Source organism: Phialemonium atrogriseum, assembly GCF_030411735.1.
Source record: "Phialemonium atrogriseum strain 8032-3 unplaced genomic scaffold QBC33scaffold_9, whole genome shotgun sequence".
NCBI lineage: Eukaryota > Fungi > Ascomycota > Sordariomycetes > Cephalothecales > Cephalothecaceae > Phialemonium > Phialemonium atrogriseum.
Genome location: NW_026848146.1, coordinates 126,078 through 150,377, shown reverse-complemented (window position 1 = coordinate 150,377; position 24,300 = coordinate 126,078). Strand labels below are relative to the sequence as shown.

Here is a 24,300-nt window from a genome sequence, read left to right as displayed (position 1 = left end):
TGACTGAAAATGTTGCTCAAGTCTTGCACACACACAAATGCGCAATGAAGAGGGTGTTCAATTGAGTCTTAGTTCCTTCGAGTCGACTCAAGCAGCTGTGATCTTGCATGGGATTCATTCAACCTTCCCTCCGCCGTAGCATTGGTGGGCGTCTCTAGAGATAACCCACAGATCAGCATGATGCGCATGGAACCTTGATGACTCGGGGAGGTGGGCCTAGACAGATTGCCAAAGGGCACATGGCACTAGCACTGGCAAGCAAGAAGTTGAAGAAGCCATATCGCATTGTTACTGTAACAAAAAGTAAACTCCAATCATGCTCAAGATCAGGATACAGTTTACACTCTAAGGCCCATTGCTGGAACAGTTCACCAGCCCCCCACTTTTCCTAGCTTCCCTCCCCTGGCGATATCCCTATATTCCTCGGATCCGATCGCCAGCCTAGAAGGACATCTCCTTCTTGATCTCGGCAATTGCCAGACCAGGGTTCAACCCCTTGGGGCATGTCCGGGTGCAGTTCAGAATCGTGTGGCATCGGTAAAGGCTCATCGAGTTGTCCAAAGCGGCCTTGCGCTCGGCCTTCCTCTCGTCACGCGAGTCGATAAGCCATCGGTATGACTGAAGCAGAATGGCAGGTCCGAGGTATTCTTCCGAGTTCCACCAGTAGGACGGGCACGAGGTCGAGCAGCATGCGCACAGAATGCACTCGTAAAGGCCGTCGAGCTTCCTCCGATCGGCCTTGCTCTGGCGGTATTCTTTGCCCTACAAAACCGAATGTCAGTTCCGTTTCCGTTTCCTTTTTTCCCGAGGTTACATGTACTTACATCCGGAGCAGGTGTGTCTCTCTGCAGGTACGGCTTGATAGACCTGTACTGCTTGTAGAAGAGCGTCAAATCTGGCACCAGATCCTTGACGACATAAGTGTGTGGCAGCGGATAGATCTTCATTTCGGCATTGTCTTCGGCGGGGATCCTGCACAGGCAGGCTAGCGTGTTCGTCCCGTTGATGTTCATTGCGCAGCTCCCACAGATGCCTTCTCTGCAGCTTCGCCGGAAGGTCAATGTCGGGTCCACCTCATTCTTGATCCGGATTAATGCGTCTAGAACCATAGGGCCGGTCTTGTTGAGATCGAGAGTGTAGGTCTGCATCCGCGGCTTCTCGGTGGGCGTGTCGGGGTTCCAGCGGTAGATCTGGAACGACTTCATCCGCGACTGTTCACCGGAAGCTGTCTGCGACTCGGTAGCACCGTCAGCCAACTGGGCGAACCCTCGAACTGGAGCGGCGGCCAACCGAAGGGTTGGCCGTGCCGAGCCGATGATTCGGGGAGCGCAAGAGCGGAGAGATGCCATTGTCGCGGCGCAATCAATTGAATAGAAAGTCTCCTTCTGTCCCAGGAGCTCACCGCTCTGTCAAGAGAAAGTGATCGGCAATTATAGGCAAAGAAAAGACGCTTCAACGACCGAAGCGTCGACTGTGTAGTTTGTGGCGGTTGGATGAAATCGTCATGAGCTTTCCATCTTCGGGACAGCTCGGTTATCAGGTGCACTAAACCGGGAGGGCCATTTTGACCAATAGCGTTTGACCAATTTTCAATTGCGGCTCGGAACAAGAAGGAAGAAATCGCCCGGACCACGGCAAGACAGCAGCGATCACATGATTATTTTCCATGCCCAAGATGGACATCGTTGACATCGTTGTGCGGCACGGGCCCAAACGACCGAGTTGGTCCAAAGTGAGAGCCGGCTTGTATAGATCCTATCAACCACGATTGAGTGATACAAAACTCCTACTCGTATTGAGCTACGTCTTCTCTCTAAGCCAGCCATGCATTGCCCCACCCAAGACGAGCCCGAAACTGAAAGCCGACCTGAAGGCGGCATGTCGGGCGACGAATACATCTCGCACCATGTTTATGGTGGTAAATATGAATGGTCCGTGGATAAGTTGACTGATGCCGAGATGGCGAAGAGGAAGCAAACGATGCTGGAAGTCACTGAGCGCATACGCTCACTGTACGAGCAGGGACTCCCATTCTTCAAGAAGAGTGTGTTTCAAGATCTCGTCCGCCAGCTTGACAACTGCCGCGCCAATGATCCGCCAGTCGAAGGTCAAATAATCTCTATTCCAGCAGTTGATGGGTCAGTCGTCGAAGTTGAGTTAGAGACTGGACTTGTTATGCACCATATAGATAAGGAGACCGAGTTAGTTGTGTATAGCTTCCCCATCAACCCCTTCATATTAACTGCGTAGCTACTTACCTAGCCGCAGAATGGACCCATATCTAGACTACCGGACGTTTCAGCATTTGACCATCCATGACGACCCTCTCTACTTCTCTCCACATCTGGCTTACTGTCCAACACGCCTTATTTACCCACTAAGATCGCGTCGCAGCTCTACCAAGGAGATCCTGGACCCCTGGAAGCCTCAAGCGTTAGAAGAAGTACAGGACGGCTTGGATGCTGGGATCAAAATGTGGGAAGACAGCAAAGATTGCAGGCAGCTCCAGTCACTATTTAGAGCTGCATCAGTGCCTAGCATCAGCAAGGTTGTTGCGTTTGGCTGTTCAACAATGGCGTTCAAAGTCGATCAGAGAGGAACATCAATCACCCAGCATGCCTTGATTCTAACGATGAGGGATATTGTCAAGCAGATGACGAAAAGTCCAGATAAGCCTGGGATCCAATGTTTTGCCCAGGATCCAATATACACGGAGGTGGACAAGGAAGTGCTCAGAAGGAGCGGCATAACAGTACTAGAAGACCCAAGAGCATTCTTGGAGGTCGATGACGAGACCGTCGTCGTATCGTTCGCCCCGGACATTCCCGTCCGACAGATAATCGCAGACATCGCTCGGCCGGCTGTCCTGATATGGAACACTGTGTGGGATGAAGACGAGGCCACTGCTTTCTGGCACGCATTACATCCATCGTTCAACCCAGGATGCGCGTAAGTAGCTCGTGCCCCTACGTAGAATCCATTCCACCTAAACCTCAGTAACCGACTAACCCTGGCTAGCACCGATCCCGAGTCGTCCCGCCTGATCGATATGATTCGAGATCACTATAGTGAACTCACCACTCTTGAGCCGAAGGAGAGATTTACGGGTGCCACTGTATATATCAGGCGTGACTGAGTAGGTTCACTTATTAGCAGGAACTGAGTCTTGCCATGCATTGGCTACAACATACAGGGACCAAGGGATCTAAGGACAAACTATTACTAAGCCGTGCTATGTCTGCCTCTTCCCGTATAACAGTTGCAGAGAGAAGCCGCCTAGGATGACGGAGCCCCTTGGTTTATTCTGAATGTTACCGAGTCTCAAGCCAACTGTAATTAAGACGCGATTGGGGAGAGGACCATTATGGAATCGCAAGTGAAATGGCGCATCTTTAGTCGAACTTGGGAGTAACTCAAGGCGGTCTTTAAACTCTTGCTTGTCTGTCTTCGGGAACTCGATAACCAGGTAGTTTACTATCCAAGTAATGGCCTTGCAGTCTGGGAAAACGTGTTTTGCAAGGCTAATGATAGCTTCGTCAGGTGGTACCTGGTTGTCGACAAAGCTGGCAAGGATCGAGCTGTCAATCTCGGCTTCCTCCTCTTCTCCTCCCTCCTCCCCGATAATAGGCGTAAAGGCCATGTCGTCAGCATTTCGCCAAATGGCAATCAGCCTTCCAACCGAGAAGGGGCGTGGGCCTTGCGGGACTGTAGGGGCATATTTTGGCTATTCGGGCAGGGGCATTTAACTGTTAGGGTAGGATCATTTTGCTAGCCGTCGCTGTCTCTATTGCTAAGGCACTCTCGCCGTCGCCGTCTCTGCTGCTGTTACCATCGCCATTTTGTTCGGTACTGGCAGCTGGTCTTTTACTTGCTCCACCAACTGTCTGAATACTTTGGCGGCCTGGAATCCCTGCCCAGCACAGACCCCCTGCCTGCATAGCCAAATGCCCCTGCCCGCGGAGACAAGCTCTATCAAAATTGTATGTAAATTACTAGTAAATTTGATAGTAGCTAGCGTCACCCGCGTGCTACCTACCGAATAGGTACCTAGTTCGTGATTTCGGGAACTAACGAACTTATATTATGCAAGCCTGATTTCTTTATGCACAGTCAAATTGAGCCGCGTTTTTACTATTTTCCACTTCCTCGCCCTGGAGTATAATGTCAAGACTACCTAATTGGCATTCCTAATTAAAACCTGCTAGCGAGCCCAAAACGGGCTTCGCTGGAAGAATTCTAAGAGAAACCCCCTTCATCTAAAGCATGGCCACAACCGCAGCGCGGCGTCTATCACAACCGTGCCGGGCCCAGTTGCGGCATCACAGCCTGTTGTTGGGCCTGAGGCGCGCGGCGCCGACCATGTCCGCGGCTACCGAACCACACGCATCTGCCCAAACACGACGTCTTTCTTCGACGACGACTACGACGACAAAATCGACGGCAGCGCCCCCGGCGAACCCGCAAGGCACTGCTGGGAGGTTCAGCTACAGCATCGCCGCCTCGTACATAGCGAAGGACCGGCCCTTCGACCCCTCTACCCACGTCTTCCACTTCAACCCCTACAACCGGGTGCAGCAGCCGCGGCAGCAGCCGCGCAACAACAAGGCCTCGCGGCCCGACTCCGGCCAGGACGCTTTCTTCGTGAGCCGCCTCGGCCAGGTCGGCAGCGGCGTGGCGCTCGGCGTCGCCGACGGCGTCGGTGGGTGGATGGACAGCGGCGTCGACCCGGCCGACTTCTCGCACAGCCTCTGCGACTACGCCGCCGCGGAGGCCTACGGACACAACGGCGGGGTTGCGGGGCCCGGCGGGTCGGCGGGCACGGGCACGGCCCTGACGGCGCGCCAGCTCATGCAGAGGGGCTACGAGGCGGTGTGCTCGGACCCAGCGATCCCGGCCGGCGGCAGCACGGCGGTGGTGGGCCTGCTGGGCGACGACGGCACGCTCGAGGTGGCCAACCTGGGCGACAGCGGCTTCATCCACCTGCGCCTGAACGGGGTGCACGCGCACAGCGCGCCGCAGACGCACGCCTTCAACACGCCCTTCCAGCTGTCCGTGATCCCGCCCAGCGTGATGCAGCGCGTCGCCGCCTTCGGCGGCGCCCAGCTGAGCGACCTCCCGCGCGACGCCGAGGTGTCGCGCCACACCCTGCGCCACGGCGACGTCCTCGTCCTCGCCACCGACGGGCTGTGGGACAACCTCTTCAACCAGGACATACTCCGCATCGTCAGCCGCACCATGACCCGCGCCGGCGCGTGGACCGCCACCGACGCCGGCATCGAGGTCGCAGCGGACCTGGGGCCCCTCACCCGCCTCGACGGCGCCGCCCCGCCGACCAGCGACGCCGGCCACCTTCACCACCATCACCATCACCACCACCACGCCCCCCACCGCCAGAAGCGGCAGGGACCGCCCGTCACCCTGCAGGGCCTGCTCGCGACGGGCCTCGTCGGCGCGGCCAAGGCAGCGAGCGTCAACACAAAGGTCGACGGGCCGTTCGCCAAGGAGGTCAAGAAGTACTACCCGCTGGAGAACTGGCGTGGCGGCAAGGTGGATGACATATGCGTCATCGTCGTCGTCGTCTCCGAGACCCAGGACCGGCCCGCCAAGGCTAGATTGTGAGGAGGATTCATCCCCTTCTCTTTTGGGGACCGGGCCCGTCCTTGCCTATGACGCCTACCAAACGTAACCTAGGTACCTACTTTGCATCATTCGGAATTTCTCAACATCTTTGTCATGAAGTGGGCTGCTTTACCAGCCGGCTTTTGCATCGCGTGGCGTTGGGCAGGGGAAAAGAGAAGAGACCAAAGCATGAAAAAATAATAAAAGGGGTCCCCCACAGGAGAACAGCATTATTTTCTTTTTGGGTCAGATAAACCGAGGGATTGAGGATGCTCACTGCTGTATTGTACGTATATATAAGGGATAGCCTAGATACTTAGACGGACTAATATGCTCCAGAGCCATGAATCTACTACCAATCATTGTCGTGCGTCGCGTCTCGACTCCGCGCGTCCCTCGGTATGTATCGAGTCCTCGACGTCGTCTCACCAAGTGTGGCACTTCGCTTGACGCCGTGTCACTTGGGAGGCAAGAAGATTTGACGCTTGGGCAGAGTTCGAACCAGTGGTCCGTACGCGCGAACTACCAGGTACACTGCAAGCTTCCGTACGGTCCGCCGAGATCCACCCTCGATGCAGCTAGCCGAAGCCGACAGATGCGAGCTGGCGGGGAAAAGTGGATGAAGCCTCAGTATAGGTACGATGAGGATGACGGACGAGAAGCCGGGAAGAATCACGAAAACCAAGGGGGCACGCCGACTAGTTGAAATTGGATTGTATTGAATCCCCAGCCTCTTTGCCTGTTTCCTCCACGGCCCAGTCAGAAGATCTGACTTAAATGGCGCCATTACAGCAAAGCCTTCCTCGGCTTGCCCATTACCGGATATACTCCATGCTTGAAGAAGAAAATGTACATGTACAGAGGCTAAAGCACATGGAGTGCAATAGACATGTAGCTAACACAATTTTCCAAACGCCGGTGTCTCCTAGCTGCTTAGTTAAAGTAGAGGAGGGCAGCAATCGTGACGAGGACCAAGGCGAGGGGCGACTTGGAGCGCTGGCCGTCGTTGGTGTTGGTGGGGACCAATGTAGGCGCCGAGGTCGTGGTTGTTGCCGAAGTGCGGGTGGAGGTGCCTAAGCGCAAACATGTCAATTCACGGCTCACAATCAGGATCCATCTTCTTGGCCGACTTACGGCTGGTGGAAGGCGTGCCGGAGGAGTTGCTCGACGAGGTGGTGCGGTTGCCGGACACGGTAGAGCTGATGGGGGTGCTGGCGCTAGCCGTGCCGCTCGAGGTGCTCGATACACCTGTGGCCGTCAACGAACCGCTCGACGACGGGGCCTCGGTGCCCTCGAAATCGAACGGCGGGCTGTAGTTTGGCTCGTCGGGAGAGCTAGAGTCCTTGATCTCGAAGGCGTAGGTGTCGGTAGCCAGAGACCTCGGGGGCGTCCAAGTGAAGGAATTGCCCAAATCGTTGGCTTTGCACATGTCAGTCTCCACAGCAATCCACAGCAGCATTAGCATCGTGGTGTTTTGGAAGTGGCCTACAGTCGAGAACCTGGACCGTCTTGAGGTCGCGCTCTGGCCCGTTCTTCAAGGTGATGGTCACCGGGCCAGTGTTTCCGGCCCAGGTCAGGGTGAATGGCTCCCCAGCTTGGATATTGTACGCGGAGTTGGTGAACGCGACCTTAGCCTGGGCAATGGCAGCCAGGGCAGCCACGGCGGCAAGAGCGAAGACCTTCATGTTTGCTGGTGATTGGGAGTTTGTAAAGTTTGTAAAGTTTGAACGAGAGCTAAAGAAGTGGTTAGTCTTTGGATTTGATTCGCAATCACAAAAGATTGAGCAGTCCTAGGTCTAGGTGACAACTCGGCAATGGCGGGAATGGCAGACGGAGATTGCTACTGGTTGGCCGAGAGATGGAACGGGTTTGATACTCACAGGCTGAAGAATGGTCGTACCCCGTATTTAAAACACAATGTTTTGAACCTGTTTGTAGAAAGGAAATGAGGGTGCAAAGATGGATGAACGATAGTGAAGAATTTACGAGACAAAGTATTAAGAGGTCGAAAGCATTAAGCAGGTGCGAGTGGAAAGGGGGGAGAAATCGACTGTTGGGGGGTAGGTGTTGGGGGCTCAGCACTTGAGCAGCAAATCACACGGACGCGAGCCGAAATTTGTTAGCAAGGTAAAGACGGGAGGACCTAGACTCAATTCGGCAGTGACTGAGGTCCACATCGTCATTCGTCATTCCTTCTCGTATTGTTGGTAATTAAACGATGCTGGTGCCTACCAATCGGGGTGAAGATGGAATGGAATGCACCTTCAGTTTGAGAATATCATGATTCCTCCTTTCCTCCTTCTCTCCATCTTTTTGCCTTTCGAAGGGAGTGATGTTTACTGACGATAGAAGGTACGCATATACGCATGCCGTTCTTGAAGAACCTGGGGCGCTTAGTGCAGGTACACGTAAGCACGGTTCTAGGTACGTACCTACGTACTGGGGGATCATCACAATGGTAACCTAATCGGCCTCTGGGCTTGGCACCTTGGTGCTGTTCACGAATTGTGATGTACATCTATCTGAGAGGCCTGAAAAGACGCTTTCCTTGTATTGTACGTGTCATGACTACCTTTGCCTGATGTATATGAAGTGGTGGGGGTTCTGTCTGTTTTGCAGACGGAGCCGTTGCAGAGCCCACTTTGTTTCAATTGTTGCAGGACTTTGTGAAAGCCCTCGACAATCATTGAAACTCAATTCGGCCTCCACCAAAAGTACGGAGTAACAACAACTATGAGCTCTGGCATCCTTGAGCTCTGGAATTCAAGGGTACACGTAGGCGCAGTCGTGAGACTCACATCCGTCAAGCATACCATCGGCAGACTGGAGGAACGGATCGCTCCTGCGCTAGTTTTACTTTTGTCAAGTTGGAGCTGAAACATCAGCAGCAAATGTCTGCAAGGTGTTTCGTATCCGCCTATCCATGAAACCCAAACCTTTCTCGGATCGCGTAGGTACGCCTCGAGTTTAAATCATGGCATGCGGTCCCCCCGGGCCCGAAAACGAAACAAAAAAAAAAGATCTCGAATGTCATTGATCTGCGCTCTGTGTTACGGCTCACCACACCAAGCTTACCCACTGGGCACTGGCAAGCTGTAGACTGTGGAGAGCAGAGTAGGACAGCACAGGGGCTGACTTTGCTGTCGGCTGCCGAGACAGGTTTCCACCCCAACCCCCGACGGCCTTGGTGAGCGTCAATCGCGAAATCGTGCATGACCGGGATCTTAAATTAAACATGCAGCCGTTCCAGGTTAAGTTCGTCCATGGTCATTGACGTATGCAACCTGAAGTTCGAGAACGGGAACGGAGAGCTTTAAGGATCATGGCAGATGTTGCCCCGCTCGGTTGAGGATAAATTCAAGTGGCATTTAGCTCAGGGCTGGCTAGACGCGATCCGCGATGGAGGTCTATTGGCGTCATGCTCGTGTAGAACACTCTGAAACACATTCCATCATTCGTCCCGGCCCCACAACAGCCTAGATCAGAAGACCCGACTGGAAGGCGGCGAAGAGGCGGCATTCCTGAGACGGGTGGACCGGGGATCTTCCAAACAGACGATGCCGGTGTGCTGTGGTAGGGTGTGGGGGCTGTTGTTCATGACACGTTCATGACAGGACGCATCGAACGACACCACGTCGGACTCCTTCTGTTTCCTCTCTCAGGGTAGCAACGGTGGCGCCCAGGCCCCGCATCTTGTCCACAAAATCATCCAGGGACCCGCCGACCCCAAAGTAGAGCCTCTTTGCTGCTACTATGGCAATTGCCTGCCCGTTGGGTCTGTCCTGACGCTCTCTCCTGAGGAGCGAGAGAAGCGTGTCGCTGAAGCTCGCAAGTGCGAATGGCGAATAGATTGTCTCTGCTCCTATTACCAAAGTCTGCAGGTCTTCTGGAAGACTGGGGGTGTGCTCTGGCTCGTAGAGTAGTTCGACGAACTCGGCGGACCAGCCTCCCGAGAGGAATGAGAGTGAGATCTGATTGGACACAAGAAAGATCTTGAAGGCTTCAACCACTTCGCCGGTCAGCTCGAGCTCGCCATCGGAGGAGAGCGCCTCCTCCAGCAGGGGGGTTCCTGCCCGACTCTGGAGAGCCCATGCCAGGAGCAAGTTAGGCAACGTCACAAGATAAAGGACAGAGGGATTGTAGTCCGCGAGGGTTAGCATCAAGGGGGTTTTCTCCCCCGACACTCTTGTGGCAGAGGCCCACTGGAGCAAAGCAAGAGATGGCAAGGCCGTGCCGCAGCCCAACTGAAGAATGGGTCAGTTGACTTGGATTACGTCGGGTGTGGTATGGAAACCATACCTCGATCAGGCGACATGGGCCGAGGCCTGGGAAATCCGAGAAGCCCTCGGAAGCCAGGGTCTTAACCAGGTCGACGCTGCTCTCCCAGCTCTTGAAGCCGCCCTCATAGATGCCCGTCTTGACATCGTGCTGGCCCAGGCCGGGCTCGTGCTCAGAGTCGCCGCCTTCGCCACCTTCGCCACCCTCTTCGGCCATGAGCTGAACTCGTACATCCCAAAGCTCTCGGCGCGGTAACCGAATGGTTCCCTTGCCATCGAGGTCCACGTCCATCATCCCATATGCGATCTTGGACGGTAGCCTCGACAGCATCTGGTCAAGGTCATGATGGACAGGCGGGAGAAGAGGTTTGCCCTGGACGGGGAAAGCACTGGCCGGCCCAGCCGTCGAAGAGGGCTCAGGATTTGCCACGACATAACCCTGGGCAGGGGCTTTGTGCTTGTCTTCTTCAATATCATCCCCGGAGAAGGAGAAGGAAAAGTGCGTCGCCATAATTGGGTGATGATGGGTTGGCCTTATCTACCTCGGCTCAGGGCTGGTCGTTGTGCGGAAAGTGGCTTGCTTGAAATTTTGGAGGCTTGAGTTACACCACGGGTGCGGTGCGGCGCCGTCTTCCCGGCGCTACGGGTCCGCGGGGCGAGTTGGGCGAAAGTGCCGACTACCTGCGTACGATGCCGATTCTGTATGCGAAAATGCTATGTATGGTATGGTACAGAATACATGGAGTAGAATTAAATCCATTGGCTCTCACGTGGTGGGGCGCGCTACCAGGAGCACCTACCTGACCAAATCTGCAGCCTGCAGGGCGTTTGTGGTACCCTGTGGCTTGGGGCCCTTGTTCAGAGTGATCAGTTCCTTCCTCCACCACGCTACCCGATCCGTGTACTCTAGTTCAACCGCTGTGGTTGGACAGAATACGATTCCCATATACTGCGCAGTAAATTCACTGGAATTAGAGCAGCTTGCTTGGCTTGGTTGCCTCTCATTGAATTTATTAGCGAGCTTCTCTTGCTGATTGCCTCATGCCTGTCGTATGGGGTTCTCTCATCACATACCAGGTGCGGGACAGTGCGCCGGATACTTGTACGTATTCAGTGACACGCCCTCCGGAGCACGCCTGATGTTGGTTAGTACCATGGTCGGGGCCTCGACTGGGTGCAGTGAGTGGGTGGAGGGACTTTTCCTTGACTGCCGTAAACCAGCCAACAACCGATCCGCGGTGTGTCGTCGTAACTTGCTAGCGGTCAGCAGGTCCTCCCCAGACTTCAGCACAACAAGCCAGCCCTTGGCCAGCTTTGCCCCTTTGCTCGCTCGTTTCGTATTCCAGCGCCATGAGGCTTGAGGCTTGATGCTTGCTGCTTGCTGCCCACAGTTATTGGAAGTTTGGAACGGGTAGTGACGGTGCCATTTTCGGCTCCTTACTCTTCGCGGAAGCCCACTTCACCTGATCCCCAGACCTGCGGCGTAAGAGCAATTCAAATTCAGCCAAAGGAAAGGAATCCTGCCCAGGAAATCCAGGGGTCAGCTAGCCCCTCGACCACAGGCTCACCACCGCGGATCCCCCCATCTCCATGATAAACAACCCGGTGCTCCCGGTCCCTTGTCTTGGTCATAACACTGTCTAGGTTCCCAGGTCCCCGAACAACTGCTTCGCTGTCCTCATCGCCGTAGCCGTCGAGATGCCACAAGATCAAACTGTACAGATCTCGCCGTTCCCAGGCGGACATGAGCCCCAGCTCGACAAAGCGCCAGAAGGCACGTCGGCCTATCAGGTCGACGAGAAGCCCATCGGCTCCGGCAGGCGCATCCGAATCGTCGGAATCGGCGCCGGGGCCAGTGGCATCAACATGATACGAACCCTCCGACTCAACCTCTCCGACTACGAGCTCGTAATTTACGAAAAGAACGAGGACGTCGGCGGCACATGGTTCGAGAACCGCTATCCAGGATGCCGGTGTGATGTTCCGAGCCACAGCTATCAGTTCTCGTGGCGGCCGAATCACGAATGGACCAACTTCTTCTCCCCAGCGAAAGAAATAAGGAATTATCTCTGCCGAGTCTGCGATGAGGAGGGCATGAGGGACACCATCAAGACCAACCACCGAGTAACTGCCGCGAAGTGGAACGAGAGCCAGGGGTCTTGGGAGTTGAGAGTTCATAACTCGGAGACTGACCAAGAGTTCGTCGACCACGCCAACTTTCTCGTGGACGGGACTGGCATTCTGAAGTAAGTGGCCGGCCCAAGCTGTTGGCCCGGCGAGAGGATACGGATCGGAGCTAAAAGATGAAACCAGCAACTGGGCCTGGCCTGACGTCCCCGATCTCCATACTTTTAAGGGGCAGCTGATACATACTGCGCGCTGGCCGGAGGAATTTGATCCCACAGGTAAAACGGTTGCGCTCATTGGCAATGGCTCGACGGGTGTCCAATTGCTGCCGGAGATCCAGCCGGGTGAGTGCCACCGTTGTACACACCGTTGCGACACACTTGCTCACAACAGCCGAACAGGGGTCGAGAAGTTGTACCACATCGTACGGACCCCAACCTGGGTCGTACCTCCCCGGATACAAACCATGATCTTCACGGGGAAGGCCAAGGATGTCTTAAGCCGCATCGACCTCGACGACAAGGAAAATTTCTCACAGGAGACGATCGAGAAGTTCAAGGCCGACCCTGTCTTCTATCGCGCCTTTGTCAAGGGTATTGAGGAAGAAATCAACGGCACTTTCCCTACTGTAAGCGAAACTTGTCCATGAGGGGGAGGGAGTAAGGGGAATAACCAACCTGCTGCTGACAGTGAAATATCCAGATGCTCAAAGACGGGCCAGTTCAGAAGTTTGCACGCGAAAAGGTTGTTGAATACATGACTGCCATGTTGGGCCAGGACGACAAGCTTTGTAAAGCATTGATTCCGACATTTCCCCTCGGCTGCAGGAGAATCACTCCTGCGCCAGGGTATCTGCAAGCCCTGACAAAGCCCAACGTTGAGATCGTGACCGAGGGAATGAAGCGAATTGTACCCGAGGGGATCGAACTTGAGTCGGGGCAGGTCATAAAGGTAGATGCCATCATCTGCGCGACTGGATTCAACCTATCCTTCCGCCCGAGATTTCCTCTGGTCGGCCGCCAGGGGAATCTGCAGGACATCTGGGACAAGCAGCTCCCCAAGGCTTATATGTCCTGTGCTGTTGCCGGGTTACCGAATTATTTCAGTAAGTTGTGTAACCAGGAGACGCCACCAACAGCCTACCTGCCTAGCTACCCTTGACTAACCTTGACTCTGATTAGCCTTTCTCGGACCAAACGCACCTATTGGGCACGGCAGCGTCTTCACCCTAAGCGAGCACATTGCCAAGTATATCACGGGCATCATCAAAAAGTGCCAGGTAGAGAGCATCAAGGCGATCGCGCCGTCGCAGGCCGCCATCGACGACTACTTCGAGCACATCACGGCGTTCATGCCCCGCACGGTCTGGGCCTCCTCGTGCCGATCGTGGTTTAAGGGCGGCAAGGCAGACGGCCCGGTGGTGGCCCTGCATCCCGGCAGTCGCATCCACTTCTTCCACATGCTCGAGCGGTTCAGAGGCGAGGATTGGGAGTATGTCTATGACTCGGCGAGCCAGAATAGATTCCGCTATCTTGGCAATGGACTCTCGACCAAGGAGCTGGATCCAACTGTCGACTCCACCTGGTACCTAGAGTCTCCGGCAGCCGCGTTATAGGACATTGGCCGAGATCGCATGCATGATAATGGACATGTATATAGTCGGATCTTTCGACGACAACTACATGGGCATGGTTCTGGGCAGCGTATTTAGACGACGCCTGTACACTTGACAGTGCATAGTACCGGACAGAAGGATACCGGCTCCCGTCTCCATCGTGGGCTTGGGCTGGCATAGACAGTTTCTTACCATAGAAAACAAGGCAATTAATTAGTGGCATTGGAGAAGAAACCGACGGGATATACCGCAGTGGTGAATTGTATTTTTGGGTCATGTTGATTCAGACGTCATCCTCTACGTAGTCTAACGTCCTCTATCTTGACTTGACATTCAAAACGATCACGCCGATTTCCTCTTGAGCACTGCTTGGCTGATTCGGGAGGAAGGCTATGTTCTGTGTTGTTCAGGTAGACACTTGCCTGTAATTATTGCTTGCTGATAGACAGAGTGTAGCCATCAGCAACAGTGCTACAGTGTTAATAGAGGCAAGAAATAACCCGCACTGTGCGGAATCGCGGTACAAAACGGGTGCAATTCGGACTTCGACATGGAGACGGAGATCAATGCCGAGGCCGCGATAACTCACTTTCACTTTCGGGGCTCGTCTTGAAATCCACCTCCTCTCTTTCACCCCTAATCTTCACACACACACATACACACACACACACCCCTGTAGTCGGGAGAAACGGGGGAAATCCAAGATGCGCGCCACGGCCTGGAAGCTGATGGCATCGGCGGCGCAGCCGCGGGGGCCACTCCGACCCCTGCCGGCGGCGCTGCTGCCGCCGATCCCGCTGTACAGGCGCCTTCTGCGGGCGCACCGGCGGTTCCTGCCGACGGAGATGAGGCTCCTGGGCGACGAGTACGTCAAGGCCGAGTTCAGGGCCCACCAGGACGTCGACAACCCGGCCCACATGGTTTGAGTTCCCACCTGGCCCTCCTCGTGGTTTTATTGGGGAGTGTGGTGTTTTTTTTATCTGTGTATGTGTGCTGAGGATTGTTGTTTCTAGATTGGGTTCTTGACTGAATGGCAGCTTTATGCCCAGAAGATCGAGGGTGATTCGTGGGTCGGAGAGAAGCTTGATCCTGCCAAGATCGAGAAGATGAGTGGTCCGTCTCTGTCTTATTCTACAGGGTTTCCTCCTTCTCCCATCCTTTTCTTCTTCTTTTTTCTCTTCTCCTTGACTTGCTAACGCGCAACGGAAATCCGAAGACGAGCAACTGGCTCAGTTGTATGAGCTGATGCGCGCGATACGAAACCGGGATGAGAGCGGCGGTGCGGAGTGAATTGTAAATGCACCTCCAGGGGAGAAAGGTTGGAGAAGGCCTCCCTCTAACATCCATCACAATGTTTTGGGGCATCTAAATATTGCATACTATGCTCTGATGTAGCCTCAATGCCGGGAGATCGACTTGTTGGCTGTCCGCCAATGGACTAATAATATGTACAATATCCATGTATGTTAGCCTCTTATACCATAACGAAGAGCCATAAAAGATTTCTATATGCAGACTCTAATCCTCCTCGAATGCTTCGGCGATCCAGTTCGCTTGGATGACGCTGACCTTCTTGGCGTAGTTCTTCTGAGTAAAGACATGGTCAAGAAACATGATGGCCTCCTTCTTTTGTCCGTGCAATACGCTTGAGGGATGTATGGCCACGACATGCTTGCCGTGTGCGGTTATATAGCTGCTGTCGGGCGCCAACATGGCCGTCTTCAACGCGAACCCCTTCATGAAACACTTGACCACTGTCTCGGCTTGGCTGGGGGGGATGGGAGCGAAAGGCTGGGGATCGGGAGGGGGTGCCTCGGCCAACATCTTCTCCCGCATGCAGAGACCGCGGAGCTGCCTCCGGATATTCATCGCCTGCCTCATGTTCCGGACGTTGATCCTTCGCTGCCTGCACCACCCTACCCGGTCGCTGTTCTCGGCCGCATAATGCTGCATGGTCGTCAGGTACGTCAGGAGGTCTCCTTCTCGGCGGTACAGCTCCTTCCTGTATTCTTCCACTTCTTCCTTGACCTCCTCGGTTTGCAGCTGATGGAAGATGTCATCGCCCGCCGTGATACAGGCGATGATGTCAATCACCTCCAGCACGCAGTCGTACCTGGGGTCTGCCGCCGCGAGGAGGACTCGACCCAATGGGGCGGAGACCGGGAAGAAGGCCATTTTGCGTCCCATCTCAGTAATGGTGCCGTCGCCTGAAATGGCGCCCAGGAAGTGGAGATGTATGAGCGCCTTCTCGAGCGATTCGATGGACGGGCGATCCATCAGAGGAAATGACAGAACATCGTCGATGCCGCGAGCCTTCATGGTAAGCACGGCGCCCAAGACATCATTTCTCAGTATCTCGGGTAGATCTGTTGGCTGAAGACCGTCGAACGTCTCTTCCGTATAAAGCCTGTAGCATTTTCCGGCGGACTCTCTTCCTGCTCTGCCCGCCCGCTGAGTCGCAGACGATTTGGAAATCGCCTTTGCGAGAAGGGACTCCATGCCTAGCCGTGACCGGAACTCCTTGACTTTTGCTTTGCCACAGTCAACCACGTATCTGATACCAGGCACGGTGACCGAGGTCTCGGCAATGTTGGTCGCGAGGACAATCTTCCGGGTGAACGCTGCCTTAACCGGTTTGAAGGCCTCGTGTTGCGCCTCGATGGACAGTTGGCCGAATAACGGGAAGACCTTGACCTTCGGCATGTTGGACGCGAGCGTTGCTGCGTACTCCTCTATGAGCTTCTGCACCGACTCAATCTCTTCCTGCCCAGTGAGGAACGCCAGGATATCGCCCGGCAAGGGCTCGTGTAGGTGAATCTTGAAGATGGTCTTCAAAAGTGCCTCCTGCAAATCAGGAACCGCCTTCGGGGAATAGATGATGTCGACGGGGTATTGACGGCCTTCGATCTTCAAAACCTCAACACCGGAATGCGTACTTTCAGTCTCGCTTTCTCCCGAAGGGATCGCCGTCTCCTCATCTCTTGCATCTGAGAAGAACCGGCGGATGCCACCGATATCAGCGGTGGCGCTCATGATGATCACCTTAAGTGGCACACCCCCGCGCCCTGCTTTGTCGCCACTGAGAACCTGCTTGAGGAAACCAGATAGCAGGTCGACATCGACACTTCTCTCGTGGATTTCGTCGATGATAATTGCACTGTACTGCCTCAAATTCGGATCGCGCAAGAGATCCTGGAGGAGCATGCCCTCCGTGACGAATTTGACCCTCGTTCCTCGAGGCACCTGGTGATCAAAACGGACGGAGTAGCCGACCAGGCCCCTTTGATGGTTACCGAGCGCAGGAGACCCGGAGTCGCCGCCATTTTTCTGTGCATTCAGGGGAGTGCCCATTTCGCGAGACACGCGGTAGGCCAGCGTCGTCGCAGCCACTCGTCGAGGCTGCGTGATCGCGATCATCCCTCCCACGAAGACCTCCTTGTCATCGACTTCCACTTTTCGTCGTTGACACCAATCCTCGCAATACAGGAACTGGGGCACCTGGGTACTCTTTCCGGAGCCGGTCTCACCGACGACCACGAGCACGTCACGTTCGCGGAGGACCCTCCTGATCTCGTCCTGGTAGTTCCAAAGAGGGAGCTCCCGGCGAGATTTGAGATACTCGCCACTGCCGTCGCCAGACGTCCCTCGGGGCTTCTGCCATCTTGAGGGGTTCAGGGGCTTCTTTGCCAGTGGCTTTGACGTGCCATCTCGCTCCTTTTGTTTAGCCTCATTTCCAGTTCCATTTGACCCCGTTGTTGATGGGGCAGGCTGGGCGGTGTCTGTCGATGTCGAGGCTTCTTCCTTGGTGGCAGGTTTGCTTTTTTTTGATAGATAGCCATCCAAGGAGATGATCTTGTCGCCGACCTTGACAACGTCAACTCCACCGGGCAATTTTCTTTTCTTCGACATCCCGTCAGACTGGATGATTTATGTGAGATTCAGGTAGAAATTCTCGTTAAGGCCATGTTCTACAGAATGCTGAAGCTTTTGACACTGCTGTGCTGTGATTGGCCAGTATATGCACTTATCCATACTAAAAGACGGGGCCTAAGCGACAATCCAGAGTCTGGTATGCAATTAACGAAGAGACGTAAGGTCAAAAGAATGGGTAAAGGCATAACCATTTTCCTTCGCCAAGATGGGCAATTCCCAGTCCATTAGTTACGCTACTGGCCACCCGTTAAGACGCCGTTAAGACACCAATCAAGACATGGGTCACGGCTGAACGGTGGACTGGAGACCTGGTGAAGTGACGACCAACAACACCATTCCCAAGTTCTCTTCCATCGACCTAACCATTAACGGAGATGCATTGGTCCTACTCCAACCCGTCTTACTCGACAAACAACACGCAGGGGATGAGGTCCTCTAATCAGGGGCTGCAAAAGGGAAAACTCCGGCTCGAGGGCGGTTCTGTCCATAACAGGGGCGACAGGCAATGCCGTTAGGTGATTATGAATGCAATCGTGATCATCATTCCAAATTCCAAAACACAATCTCAACCCCTAGCGAATGCGATTAAGCTGTTCTCGGTTCATCCTCACGCTGTCATCGACCATATCGCTCTGTGAAGCGTAAAGTCAGGACGGCCCTTCTGATAAAAAGTTAGAGATATGTGACTCACCTTTCCACCGATTCTGTCTATGTGGACGATCTGCTGATCGACCTCTTCGCCCATTCTTCTGCCAATCGTGTTGAGCATGCCTACTCGGCCATGCAAGTCGGAGAGCTTGGAGTCAATAGCCTCCTCATCCCTCTCATCCTCCGCCGCCAGCTCCGGATCATCATCGTCGTCAACGAACATATGTTTCGATCTCTCAGCTGCGCTCGTCTTGGGTAGGCCAAGCAGTTGTGGACGGTTGAGATCTCTGAAAGATGATTCCATACGCTGGGAGGCAGCAAAGGCGTCCTGTCGAGTCGACTGTCGCTGATCCCTCTCTGACCGGTGTCTGTCGAGGACCTGCTGGTCTCGCTCAGCCGCTCGCTTGGTAGAGGTGAACGGGTTGGATATATGAACAGCGAACATGCTGCGGTTGAGCGTCTTCAGCTCACTAGCCTTCTCGCTGGCAATCTTGCTCTGGTTGGCAGCCAGATCGAGGTTCTTCTCGGTGTTGTAAAGGCGTTCGCTCTGGGCTCCCAGACGGGCATATGTCCCAAGACTGGTCTCGATAGCTTGGTCCGCCAGCGCCAGCGATCGGTCGAGGGTTCGCACAGACTCCTGTCGCACATCTCTGATTTGCCGCCCCATGTTTCTCACGTCTTCTTTCTCCTGTTCCTCCTCGGTCAACTCCCGCTGCTCGCCATAGCCGTCATACGTATCCCCAGTAGCACCGGATTGTCCGTAGCGGTCACCGTCTGGGGCCTGGGATCGTTGTGCTACTCGAGTCTGGGCACCGGAGAAGAGAGCGTCACGGTTATCGTCCGTGGCCGTGCTATCAACCCGCCCGAGTCCGCCGTACCCTCCGGGGCCACGCGCAGGGACACGAGCGCCGGGCTGTGAAGTAGCTGGTGGGGGTCTCTGATTGCTACTATATGGCGGTGCGTCGTTGGTGTCGTACCGGTTGGCCCCGTAGCCCCCTGAAGCACCAACCTTCTCTGATCCATACCCGCCACTCGGTTTCGGGTTTCCAGAATACGGCGGAGGGGGTGTGCCATATCCGCCGCGCGGGCCAGGCCCACTGGGAAGACCGGCCCCTCCGGGACGAGGCCCGCCTGGAAGACCGCCGGCCGCCCCGGGGCGAGGCCCGCCTGGGAGACCGGCCCGGGCTTGCTGATAAGGCGTCATCTTTGCGTACGGATCTTCGGCGGGCTGCTGGGCATACGGATTCGCATCTTGAGGAGGTGACTTCTTTCGCCCAAAGAGACCTGCGCGATTGGAATCGTCATCGCCCTCCGACTTCTTGCTGAATCCCATCTTCTTCATGGCTAGGATTTGGTGTGAGGACAAGGGAAACTTGAAGGGAGAAGGGATCCAGAAAGGTGATATTAGGTAGAGAGAGGTAGACGGGTTCGGGTTACGATATGTGTAGCCTTCTTAGGTGGCAAAAGATGGACTTTGATGTGCGTTTCGAGAAGAGCGGACACCGACGGATGTTGCTCAGCTTAAACCAAAAGGAGGGGCTTGGTCAAACCGTCAAACGCTGGATGTCAGGGGGATCCACAATTATAGGTCCACCATACGACCCTAGCGCTCAGCCCCCAGCGGCTGACGCTACTGCAAAGTGTGGAAGTGCCTGAGGCCAAAGGGATATTTACAGAAGGTTCATCTGATTAGGCATACCACCTTCCAGCTCTGACTCACGGTGTGAAGGCGCACTATGAATGAACAACATTCAACAACGGGCACCCCACCCTTTGAATCGAAACCCCAATTCCATGATCCTGGAGAAGCAACAACTGCAGTATCGACCAAACAAAGTCACAGCAAAATCATCGATATGGCTTTCCTCAACTGATTCTTTTGGTTGAACCCCCCGCTTGTTCTCAGCTCTAAGCAGTCCAAGATGATACCTCGAATACGAAGCTCTCATCCTTTCTGTTTGTGTCGAGCTTTAGCTGTTCCCTCATAGAACATGTCCACATCTACTTGGCTAAGCTGAATCGCCTAACATCTTACCCATCCCTTGCTCCTTTGCTGTTGTCTTTGCTGCTCCTCTTCAGCCCTAAATCAACGGCTTAGTTCCCCCTTTTTTTACTCCAAGGGCACTACGAGTGGGACATATATATCGTGAAGTTGATTGTCTTTCTCGGGAGAGTAGTCAGCGATCCCTGTACAAAGCATGTCAGTTTTTACGTTTGACCCCGATCCGCCTCGGGTTTCATCTCCATGGCTGCGAACGCCAGATCCCGGCAAGAAGCCGGCCCCCGAGCAGTCCCGCCCATCCCTAAAGTCCGGGTTGTTATCTGAGTACGGTGTCACCAAGCTGGAAGCCGAACCCCAACATGGACCGACGGAGTATAAGCTCCATCTACTTCTCAGGCCAAGGAGAACCTACCAGTCTATGAGCACGACGACACGAGTCCCTGGTTCTACGCAGTCTAGGCCATCCCCGTCAGAACCTAAGTCGGCCAAGTTTGCTCTGCCTTCCTTGAGTCCTTCTAGCCAGACAAGACAAGCACGCCTTGAGCATTTGACCACCCAACTGCTGTGGAGGCTTCAGCAGTCTTGTCCCTACCATGCTGCTTCCACCGCTACCGAACTTGTCATTCCTCAGCTGCCCGATGAGAGCGTCGGACCGAACGGCGCTGTCAAGATTGGCAAGCTGCTGCCTGGCTTGGAGGCATCGAGGGGTGCCCTCTACGAGCTTGGTGTGGCCGACGATGGAACTCTTGTTGGCCTTACTCAAGACGAGATGGACGAAAGTCTTGCGACTCTCCAAACCATGGCTGCCAGTCTTGGGTGCCGGGTTGGAGTCTTACGCATGGTTATTGTCGGGCACTGCGAATGGGTTGACGTTCCTGACGAGTGTGATCAGCGAGGTCCCAACTCTCCAGCCTCTGCCACAGAGGCCCATCATGGGAGGCTATGGGTCGCTGAGGCCCTCGTGACACCCGAGCTGGTCTCCAGAGACCCCGCCTGTGAATTTAATTCCCCAGACCCTCGCCCCGGATCATGGCCAGCCGAAACACCGGTCCCTACCAAGGGGCCCTTGACAACACAGCAACTGCGGGTCACCTTGACCGGGCCGACAACATCGGGGAAATCAACGCTCCTTGGGACGTTATCGACCGGGACCTTGGACAATGGCTTTGGGAAGAGCAGGCTTAGTCTTCTGAAGCATCGCCACGAAGTCGCAACAGGAGTCACATCGTCGGTTGCACAAGAGCTCATTGGGTACAATCACAACAGCATCTTCAACTATACTCATGGCGGAATCGAGTCGTGGATTGACATTCACGACTTCACAAAGGATGGCCGCCTGGTCTTTTTACTGGACTCTGCTGGCCACCCACGATACCGCCGGACCATTCTCCGCGGTATCGTCAGTTGGGCCCCAGACTGGACTCTGCTGTGCATAGCCGCAGATGATATGGAGACCGGGAATGAGAGCTCTACGTCTTCCGGAGAGGATGTCTCGGGTGTTGGCATTGCTGGCGCCGGAGTCGACTTGGCAAAGGCACATCTTGATCTCTGCCTAGATCTCGAGCTGCCTCTAGCAATCGTGATAACCAAGCTCGACTTGGCGAAAAGAACCACTCTTCAACGCATCCTGGGAAAGGTTCTATCAAGCATCAAAGCGGCGGGCCGTAGCCCCAAGATATTGCAGCCCGATCAGTCCAACAACCACCACTTGACCGAGGTTCCGGGGAAGGACATTGACTCGGTCGGAGCTGTCATCGATGCTATAAACCAGGCGGGGAATCTTCAGTCGATCGTCCCGATAGTCCTGACGAGTGCTGTGAAGGGAAGCGGTATAGGCCTTGTACACGCTCTGCTTCAGAGCCTGCCGCTGCCCCCTGCACCAACGCCTCGTGATTATATTGGCCCTGCTCTGAACCCCGAGCAACCCGCGTGCTTGTTTCATATTGACGACCTCTTCAGTCTCCCTGCATTCTATGCTTCATTGAACCCACGCCCCGATGAGCAAACAGATCTGGGCAGCATCGTTGCTGGTTATCTGCGCTTCGGAAGTTTGTCAGTAGGCGATAAGGTCGTCATCGGCCCATTCCCCTCAGACGAAGATGATGCACGAGGGTTGACACCCGATGACCGGCGGCCGTCTCTCGGGAATCTTGGCCTCTCTATGTCCCACCCATCGTCAGCTGAGCTTACTCGCATTGCCATGAAGAACGCCGTGTCCGCATCTACAATCAAGGGTGAATGGCACTCGGCAAATATCGTCAGTATTCACAACCTTCGCCTTCCAGTCCAAACTCTCGAGGCAGGGCAAGTCGGATCAATTGGGATAGTCTTGGATTGCCCCGAGGAAGAATCATCATCAGACAGCTTCTTCGAATCCCCTACCCCAGCCATCCCAAAGCTGCGAAAGGGAATGGTTCTTGCGATCCCAAGCAAACACATGATCGATACAGGACTCTCTCTCCAAGCGGCCAGCGGCCTAACAACGGCCTTTCCCTCCCTCGATACTACTTCATTTACAGTCGGAGGCCTGGTCAATATCTACGTTGCCAGCGTTCGTGCAGCGGCCCGTGTGATAGCTGTCACGCAAAACAAGCCCTCGGCCGATCCAAACGGCACCGGCACGGGAGAGCCTGACGAGATCTTCAACTTCAACGAACAAGCAGATATCGACGAGGTGCAGCCTAAGGCGGCGGGTGGCGTCGAAGTCCAGTTGGAATTGCTGACAAACAGGGAGTGGATCGAGCTTGGCTCACGCATCTTGATACTCGAAGGCGGGCAGAAAGATAAATCGGGGCTCGAGGCTTTCGTGGGCAAGGTTGTGGAAATTGTGGACTAGTGAGCCGTTGGACATGCCATTGACTGGCATCTCAAAAGAAAGCATCGAGGACCTATCCTGTCGGGGGGTGGCTAGTAGCTCGCTGTCTAGCTGGCTGCCCAACCCATCATCTCGGGGTCGCAGACCGATTCACGTGCCAAGAAGGAGGAAGTTGGAGCGCAGAAGGGCCTCGATGTATGTTGAGATCTAAACCACCTGGGCGCCCTATTCGACATCGGCCTGCTAACCTTGGATGGTAGATATAATGGTGCTAGCGACGGGGATAACCGGGCCTCACATACAAGTAATAAGAGCTAAAGGGCTCCCCAGCGTTTTGTCGGATCAGCGGCTAAGTTTTGTTATTTTTGAATAACTACAAGCATATTCAGAATGCGCCACTCGTTCCTTGCATCTTCTTGCAACTAGATACTGTGTTCTAGTGTCGTGACGCTGCTATCCTCGGGATGCCCTATATCCTTTCGAATCCGCTTTCTTTGCAGAATGAAACCTGGTCGCTCCACCCACTGAACGCCGTAAAGCCAAGCCAAGACACGATGATGTAGCCGTATTTCGCCGTTCACGCCCGTACCAGACCATAGAACAGGGTCCAGGTAAGTATGAACCCGGCCAGCCCCCCAAACAAGCCGCTCGTCCAGAACTCAAAGGGCCCTCTGAAGTACCTGCTCGTGTCGAATATGGGCTTCCCCGACGGTAATGACGCCGGCGCGACGCGGAGCGCGTAGAATAGTATAGCGGTGAGCAGGGTGGATATGATGTAGAAGAGGAATCCGCTATATGATTCGAGACCAAGGATGCCGGCCGCGACGCCGAAAAGCGAGGCAGTCAGGGACTGGAGGTTGAAGAGCGTCTGAGAAACAAGCCAGGTTGGTGGTTAGGTAACAGTCGGCCGGCCATCCAGGGGGAGGAGAAAAAGGACAGACCTTTGAGTTGTGTGTCACAGACTCCTGGACAATAGGGGAAATTTGGAGTTCCCGTTCTGATGGCATTGTGGCTAGAGATCGTGGGGTTGGTCGCAAACTCTGTGATGTCGAGATAGCTGTTGTGGAGGAGCTAGGTACCTACCTAAAGCAGGAGAGGCTGACAGTGACAGCTGCCTCTCGACCCACACCGTGGGGTGGTGCCAATCTGGCTACCTACGTACTAACACCGGCCTCACCTCTCTACCAGCATATTTAGCATATACGCATATTGTCCCGATATCTACAATACAGCCTGGGGATAGCTCTAGAATGCTGACCGAGAC

The 24,300-nt window shown here is 54.7% G+C and overlaps 12 protein-coding genes across 12 annotated transcripts; 5 read left to right on the top strand and 7 right to left on the bottom strand.

Annotated features, from left to right (window-relative positions):
- Positions 1 to 55: 55 nt before the first annotated feature.
- QBC33DRAFT_469735 (succinate dehydrogenase and fumarate r) lies at positions 56 to 1,615 on the bottom strand. Its single transcript, XM_060425175.1, has 2 exons — positions 825 to 1,615; positions 56 to 762 (listed from the first exon to the last, which is right to left on the bottom strand). The coding sequence occupies exons 1-2, from the start codon at positions 1,347 to 1,349 to the stop codon at positions 442 to 444; spliced, it is 846 nt and encodes a 281-aa protein (XP_060284564.1). The 5' UTR covers positions 1,350 to 1,615; the 3' UTR covers positions 56 to 441.
- A 365-nt stretch (positions 1,616 to 1,980) lies between these two features.
- On the top strand, positions 1,981 to 3,136 carry QBC33DRAFT_449010 (uncharacterized protein; the record flags this gene model as incomplete). Its single annotated transcript, XM_060424501.1, has 3 exons — positions 1,981 to 2,210; positions 2,269 to 2,949; positions 2,998 to 3,136. The coding sequence occupies 3 exons, from the start codon at positions 1,981 to 1,983 to the stop codon at positions 3,134 to 3,136; spliced, it is 1,050 nt and encodes a 349-aa protein (XP_060284563.1).
- On the bottom strand, positions 2,801 to 3,680 carry QBC33DRAFT_534666 (uncharacterized protein). The gene has a single exon (XM_060427553.1). The coding sequence runs from the start codon at positions 3,638 to 3,640 to the stop codon at positions 3,233 to 3,235; it is 408 nt and encodes a 135-aa protein (XP_060284562.1). The 5' UTR covers positions 3,641 to 3,680; the 3' UTR covers positions 2,801 to 3,232.
- Positions 3,681 to 3,944: 264 nt separating this feature from the next.
- QBC33DRAFT_577417 (5-azacytidine resistance protein azr1) lies at positions 3,945 to 5,619 on the top strand (the record flags this gene model as incomplete). The annotated part of the gene is made up of 2 exons (XM_060430982.1): positions 3,945 to 3,984; positions 4,280 to 5,619. The coding sequence occupies 2 exons, from the start codon at positions 3,945 to 3,947 to the stop codon at positions 5,617 to 5,619; spliced, it is 1,380 nt and encodes a 459-aa protein (XP_060284561.1).
- Positions 5,620 to 6,552: 933 nt separating this feature from the next.
- Positions 6,553 to 7,304, bottom strand: QBC33DRAFT_513963 (extracellular matrix protein; the record flags this gene model as incomplete). The annotated part of the gene is made up of 3 exons (XM_060426022.1): positions 6,553 to 6,692; positions 6,754 to 7,038; positions 7,109 to 7,304. The coding sequence occupies 3 exons, from the start codon at positions 7,302 to 7,304 to the stop codon at positions 6,553 to 6,555; spliced, it is 621 nt and encodes a 206-aa protein (XP_060284560.1).
- Positions 7,305 to 9,028: 1,724 nt separating this feature from the next.
- On the bottom strand, positions 9,029 to 10,645 carry QBC33DRAFT_372535 (uncharacterized protein). The gene is made up of 2 exons (XM_060423999.1): positions 9,919 to 10,645; positions 9,029 to 9,863 (listed from the first exon to the last, which is right to left on the bottom strand). Exons 1-2 carry the CDS (start codon positions 10,405 to 10,407, stop codon positions 9,225 to 9,227), a joined length of 1,128 nt encoding a protein of 375 aa, XP_060284559.1. The 5' UTR covers positions 10,408 to 10,645; the 3' UTR covers positions 9,029 to 9,224.
- Positions 10,646 to 11,594: 949 nt separating this feature from the next.
- On the top strand, positions 11,595 to 13,638 carry QBC33DRAFT_449138 (FAD/NAD(P)-binding domain-containing protein; the record flags this gene model as incomplete). The annotated part of the gene is made up of 5 exons (XM_060424505.1): positions 11,595 to 12,142; positions 12,210 to 12,367; positions 12,425 to 12,651; positions 12,726 to 13,128; positions 13,205 to 13,638. The coding sequence occupies 5 exons, from the start codon at positions 11,595 to 11,597 to the stop codon at positions 13,636 to 13,638; spliced, it is 1,770 nt and encodes a 589-aa protein (XP_060284558.1).
- Positions 13,639 to 14,206: 568 nt separating this feature from the next.
- On the top strand, positions 14,207 to 15,165 carry QBC33DRAFT_534648 (uncharacterized protein). The gene is made up of 3 exons (XM_060427550.1): positions 14,207 to 14,558; positions 14,652 to 14,751; positions 14,855 to 15,165. The coding sequence occupies exons 1-3, from the start codon at positions 14,343 to 14,345 to the stop codon at positions 14,926 to 14,928; spliced, it is 390 nt and encodes a 129-aa protein (XP_060284557.1). The 5' UTR covers positions 14,207 to 14,342; the 3' UTR covers positions 14,929 to 15,165.
- On the bottom strand, positions 14,901 to 17,588 carry QBC33DRAFT_534643 (P-loop containing nucleoside triphosphate hydrolase protein). Its single transcript, XM_060427549.1, has one exon. The coding sequence runs from the start codon at positions 17,545 to 17,547 to the stop codon at positions 15,157 to 15,159; it is 2,391 nt and encodes a 796-aa protein (XP_060284556.1). The 5' UTR covers positions 17,548 to 17,588; the 3' UTR covers positions 14,901 to 15,156.
- Positions 17,589 to 17,819: 231 nt separating this feature from the next.
- Positions 17,820 to 19,561, bottom strand: QBC33DRAFT_606766 (uncharacterized protein; the record flags this gene model as incomplete). Its single annotated transcript, XM_060432314.1, has 2 exons — positions 17,820 to 18,203; positions 18,263 to 19,561. The coding sequence occupies 2 exons, from the start codon at positions 19,559 to 19,561 to the stop codon at positions 18,144 to 18,146; spliced, it is 1,359 nt and encodes a 452-aa protein (XP_060284555.1). The 3' UTR covers positions 17,820 to 18,143.
- Positions 19,562 to 20,293: 732 nt separating this feature from the next.
- QBC33DRAFT_372449 (P-loop containing nucleoside triphosphate hydrolase protein) lies at positions 20,294 to 23,501 on the top strand. The gene is made up of 2 exons (XM_060423997.1): positions 20,294 to 23,231; positions 23,297 to 23,501. Exon 1 carries the CDS (start codon positions 20,418 to 20,420, stop codon positions 23,055 to 23,057), a length of 2,640 nt encoding a protein of 879 aa, XP_060284554.1. The 5' UTR covers positions 20,294 to 20,417; the 3' UTR covers positions 23,058 to 23,231; positions 23,297 to 23,501.
- On the bottom strand, positions 23,365 to 24,136 carry QBC33DRAFT_372452 (Rab5-interacting protein-domain-containing protein). Its single transcript, XM_060423998.1, has 3 exons — positions 24,120 to 24,136; positions 23,978 to 24,048; positions 23,365 to 23,904 (listed from the first exon to the last, which is right to left on the bottom strand). Exons 2-3 carry the CDS (start codon positions 24,041 to 24,043, stop codon positions 23,614 to 23,616), a joined length of 357 nt encoding a protein of 118 aa, XP_060284553.1. The 5' UTR covers positions 24,044 to 24,048; positions 24,120 to 24,136; the 3' UTR covers positions 23,365 to 23,613.
- Between the last annotated feature and the right edge of the window lie 164 nt (positions 24,137 to 24,300).

What these genes read in the sequence shown, in the direction of transcription:
- QBC33DRAFT_469735 (XM_060425175.1), bottom strand. Translation starts at nt 1,349, where the DNA reads ATGGCATCTCTCCGCTCTTGCGCTCCCCGAATCATCGGCTCGGCACGG. An exon ending in GAGACACACCTGCTCCGGAT is followed by an intron (nt 763 to 824) that starts GTAAGTACATGT and finishes TCGGTTTTGTAG; the next exon opens with GGCAAAGAATACCGCCAGAG.
- QBC33DRAFT_534666 (XM_060427553.1), bottom strand. Translation starts at nt 3,640, where the DNA reads ATGGCCTTTACGCCTATTATCGGGGAGGAGGGAGGAGAAGAGGAGGAA.
- QBC33DRAFT_372535 (XM_060423999.1), bottom strand. Translation starts at nt 10,407, where the DNA reads ATGGCGACGCACTTTTCCTTCTCCTTCTCCGGGGATGATATTGAAGAA. An exon ending in GCCCATGTCGCCTGATCGAG is followed by an intron (nt 9,864 to 9,918) that starts GTATGGTTTCCA and finishes CCCATTCTTCAG; the next exon opens with TTGGGCTGCGGCACGGCCTT.
- QBC33DRAFT_534648 (XM_060427550.1), top strand. Translation starts at nt 14,343, where the DNA reads ATGCGCGCCACGGCCTGGAAGCTGATGGCATCGGCGGCGCAGCCGCGG. An exon ending in TCGACAACCCGGCCCACATG is followed by an intron (nt 14,559 to 14,651) that starts GTTTGAGTTCCC and finishes TGTTGTTTCTAG; the next exon opens with ATTGGGTTCTTGACTGAATG. An exon ending in CAAGATCGAGAAGATGAGTG is followed by an intron (nt 14,752 to 14,854) that starts GTCCGTCTCTGT and finishes GGAAATCCGAAG; the next exon opens with ACGAGCAACTGGCTCAGTTG.
- QBC33DRAFT_534643 (XM_060427549.1), bottom strand. Translation starts at nt 17,547, where the DNA reads ATGTCGAAGAAAAGAAAATTGCCCGGTGGAGTTGACGTTGTCAAGGTC.
- QBC33DRAFT_372449 (XM_060423997.1), top strand. Translation starts at nt 20,418, where the DNA reads ATGTCAGTTTTTACGTTTGACCCCGATCCGCCTCGGGTTTCATCTCCA.
- QBC33DRAFT_372452 (XM_060423998.1), bottom strand. Translation starts at nt 24,043, where the DNA reads ATGCCATCAGAACGGGAACTCCAAATTTCCCCTATTGTCCAGGAGTCT. An exon ending in CTGTGACACACAACTCAAAG is followed by an intron (nt 23,905 to 23,977) that starts GTCTGTCCTTTT and finishes CTTGTTTCTCAG; the next exon opens with ACGCTCTTCAACCTCCAGTC.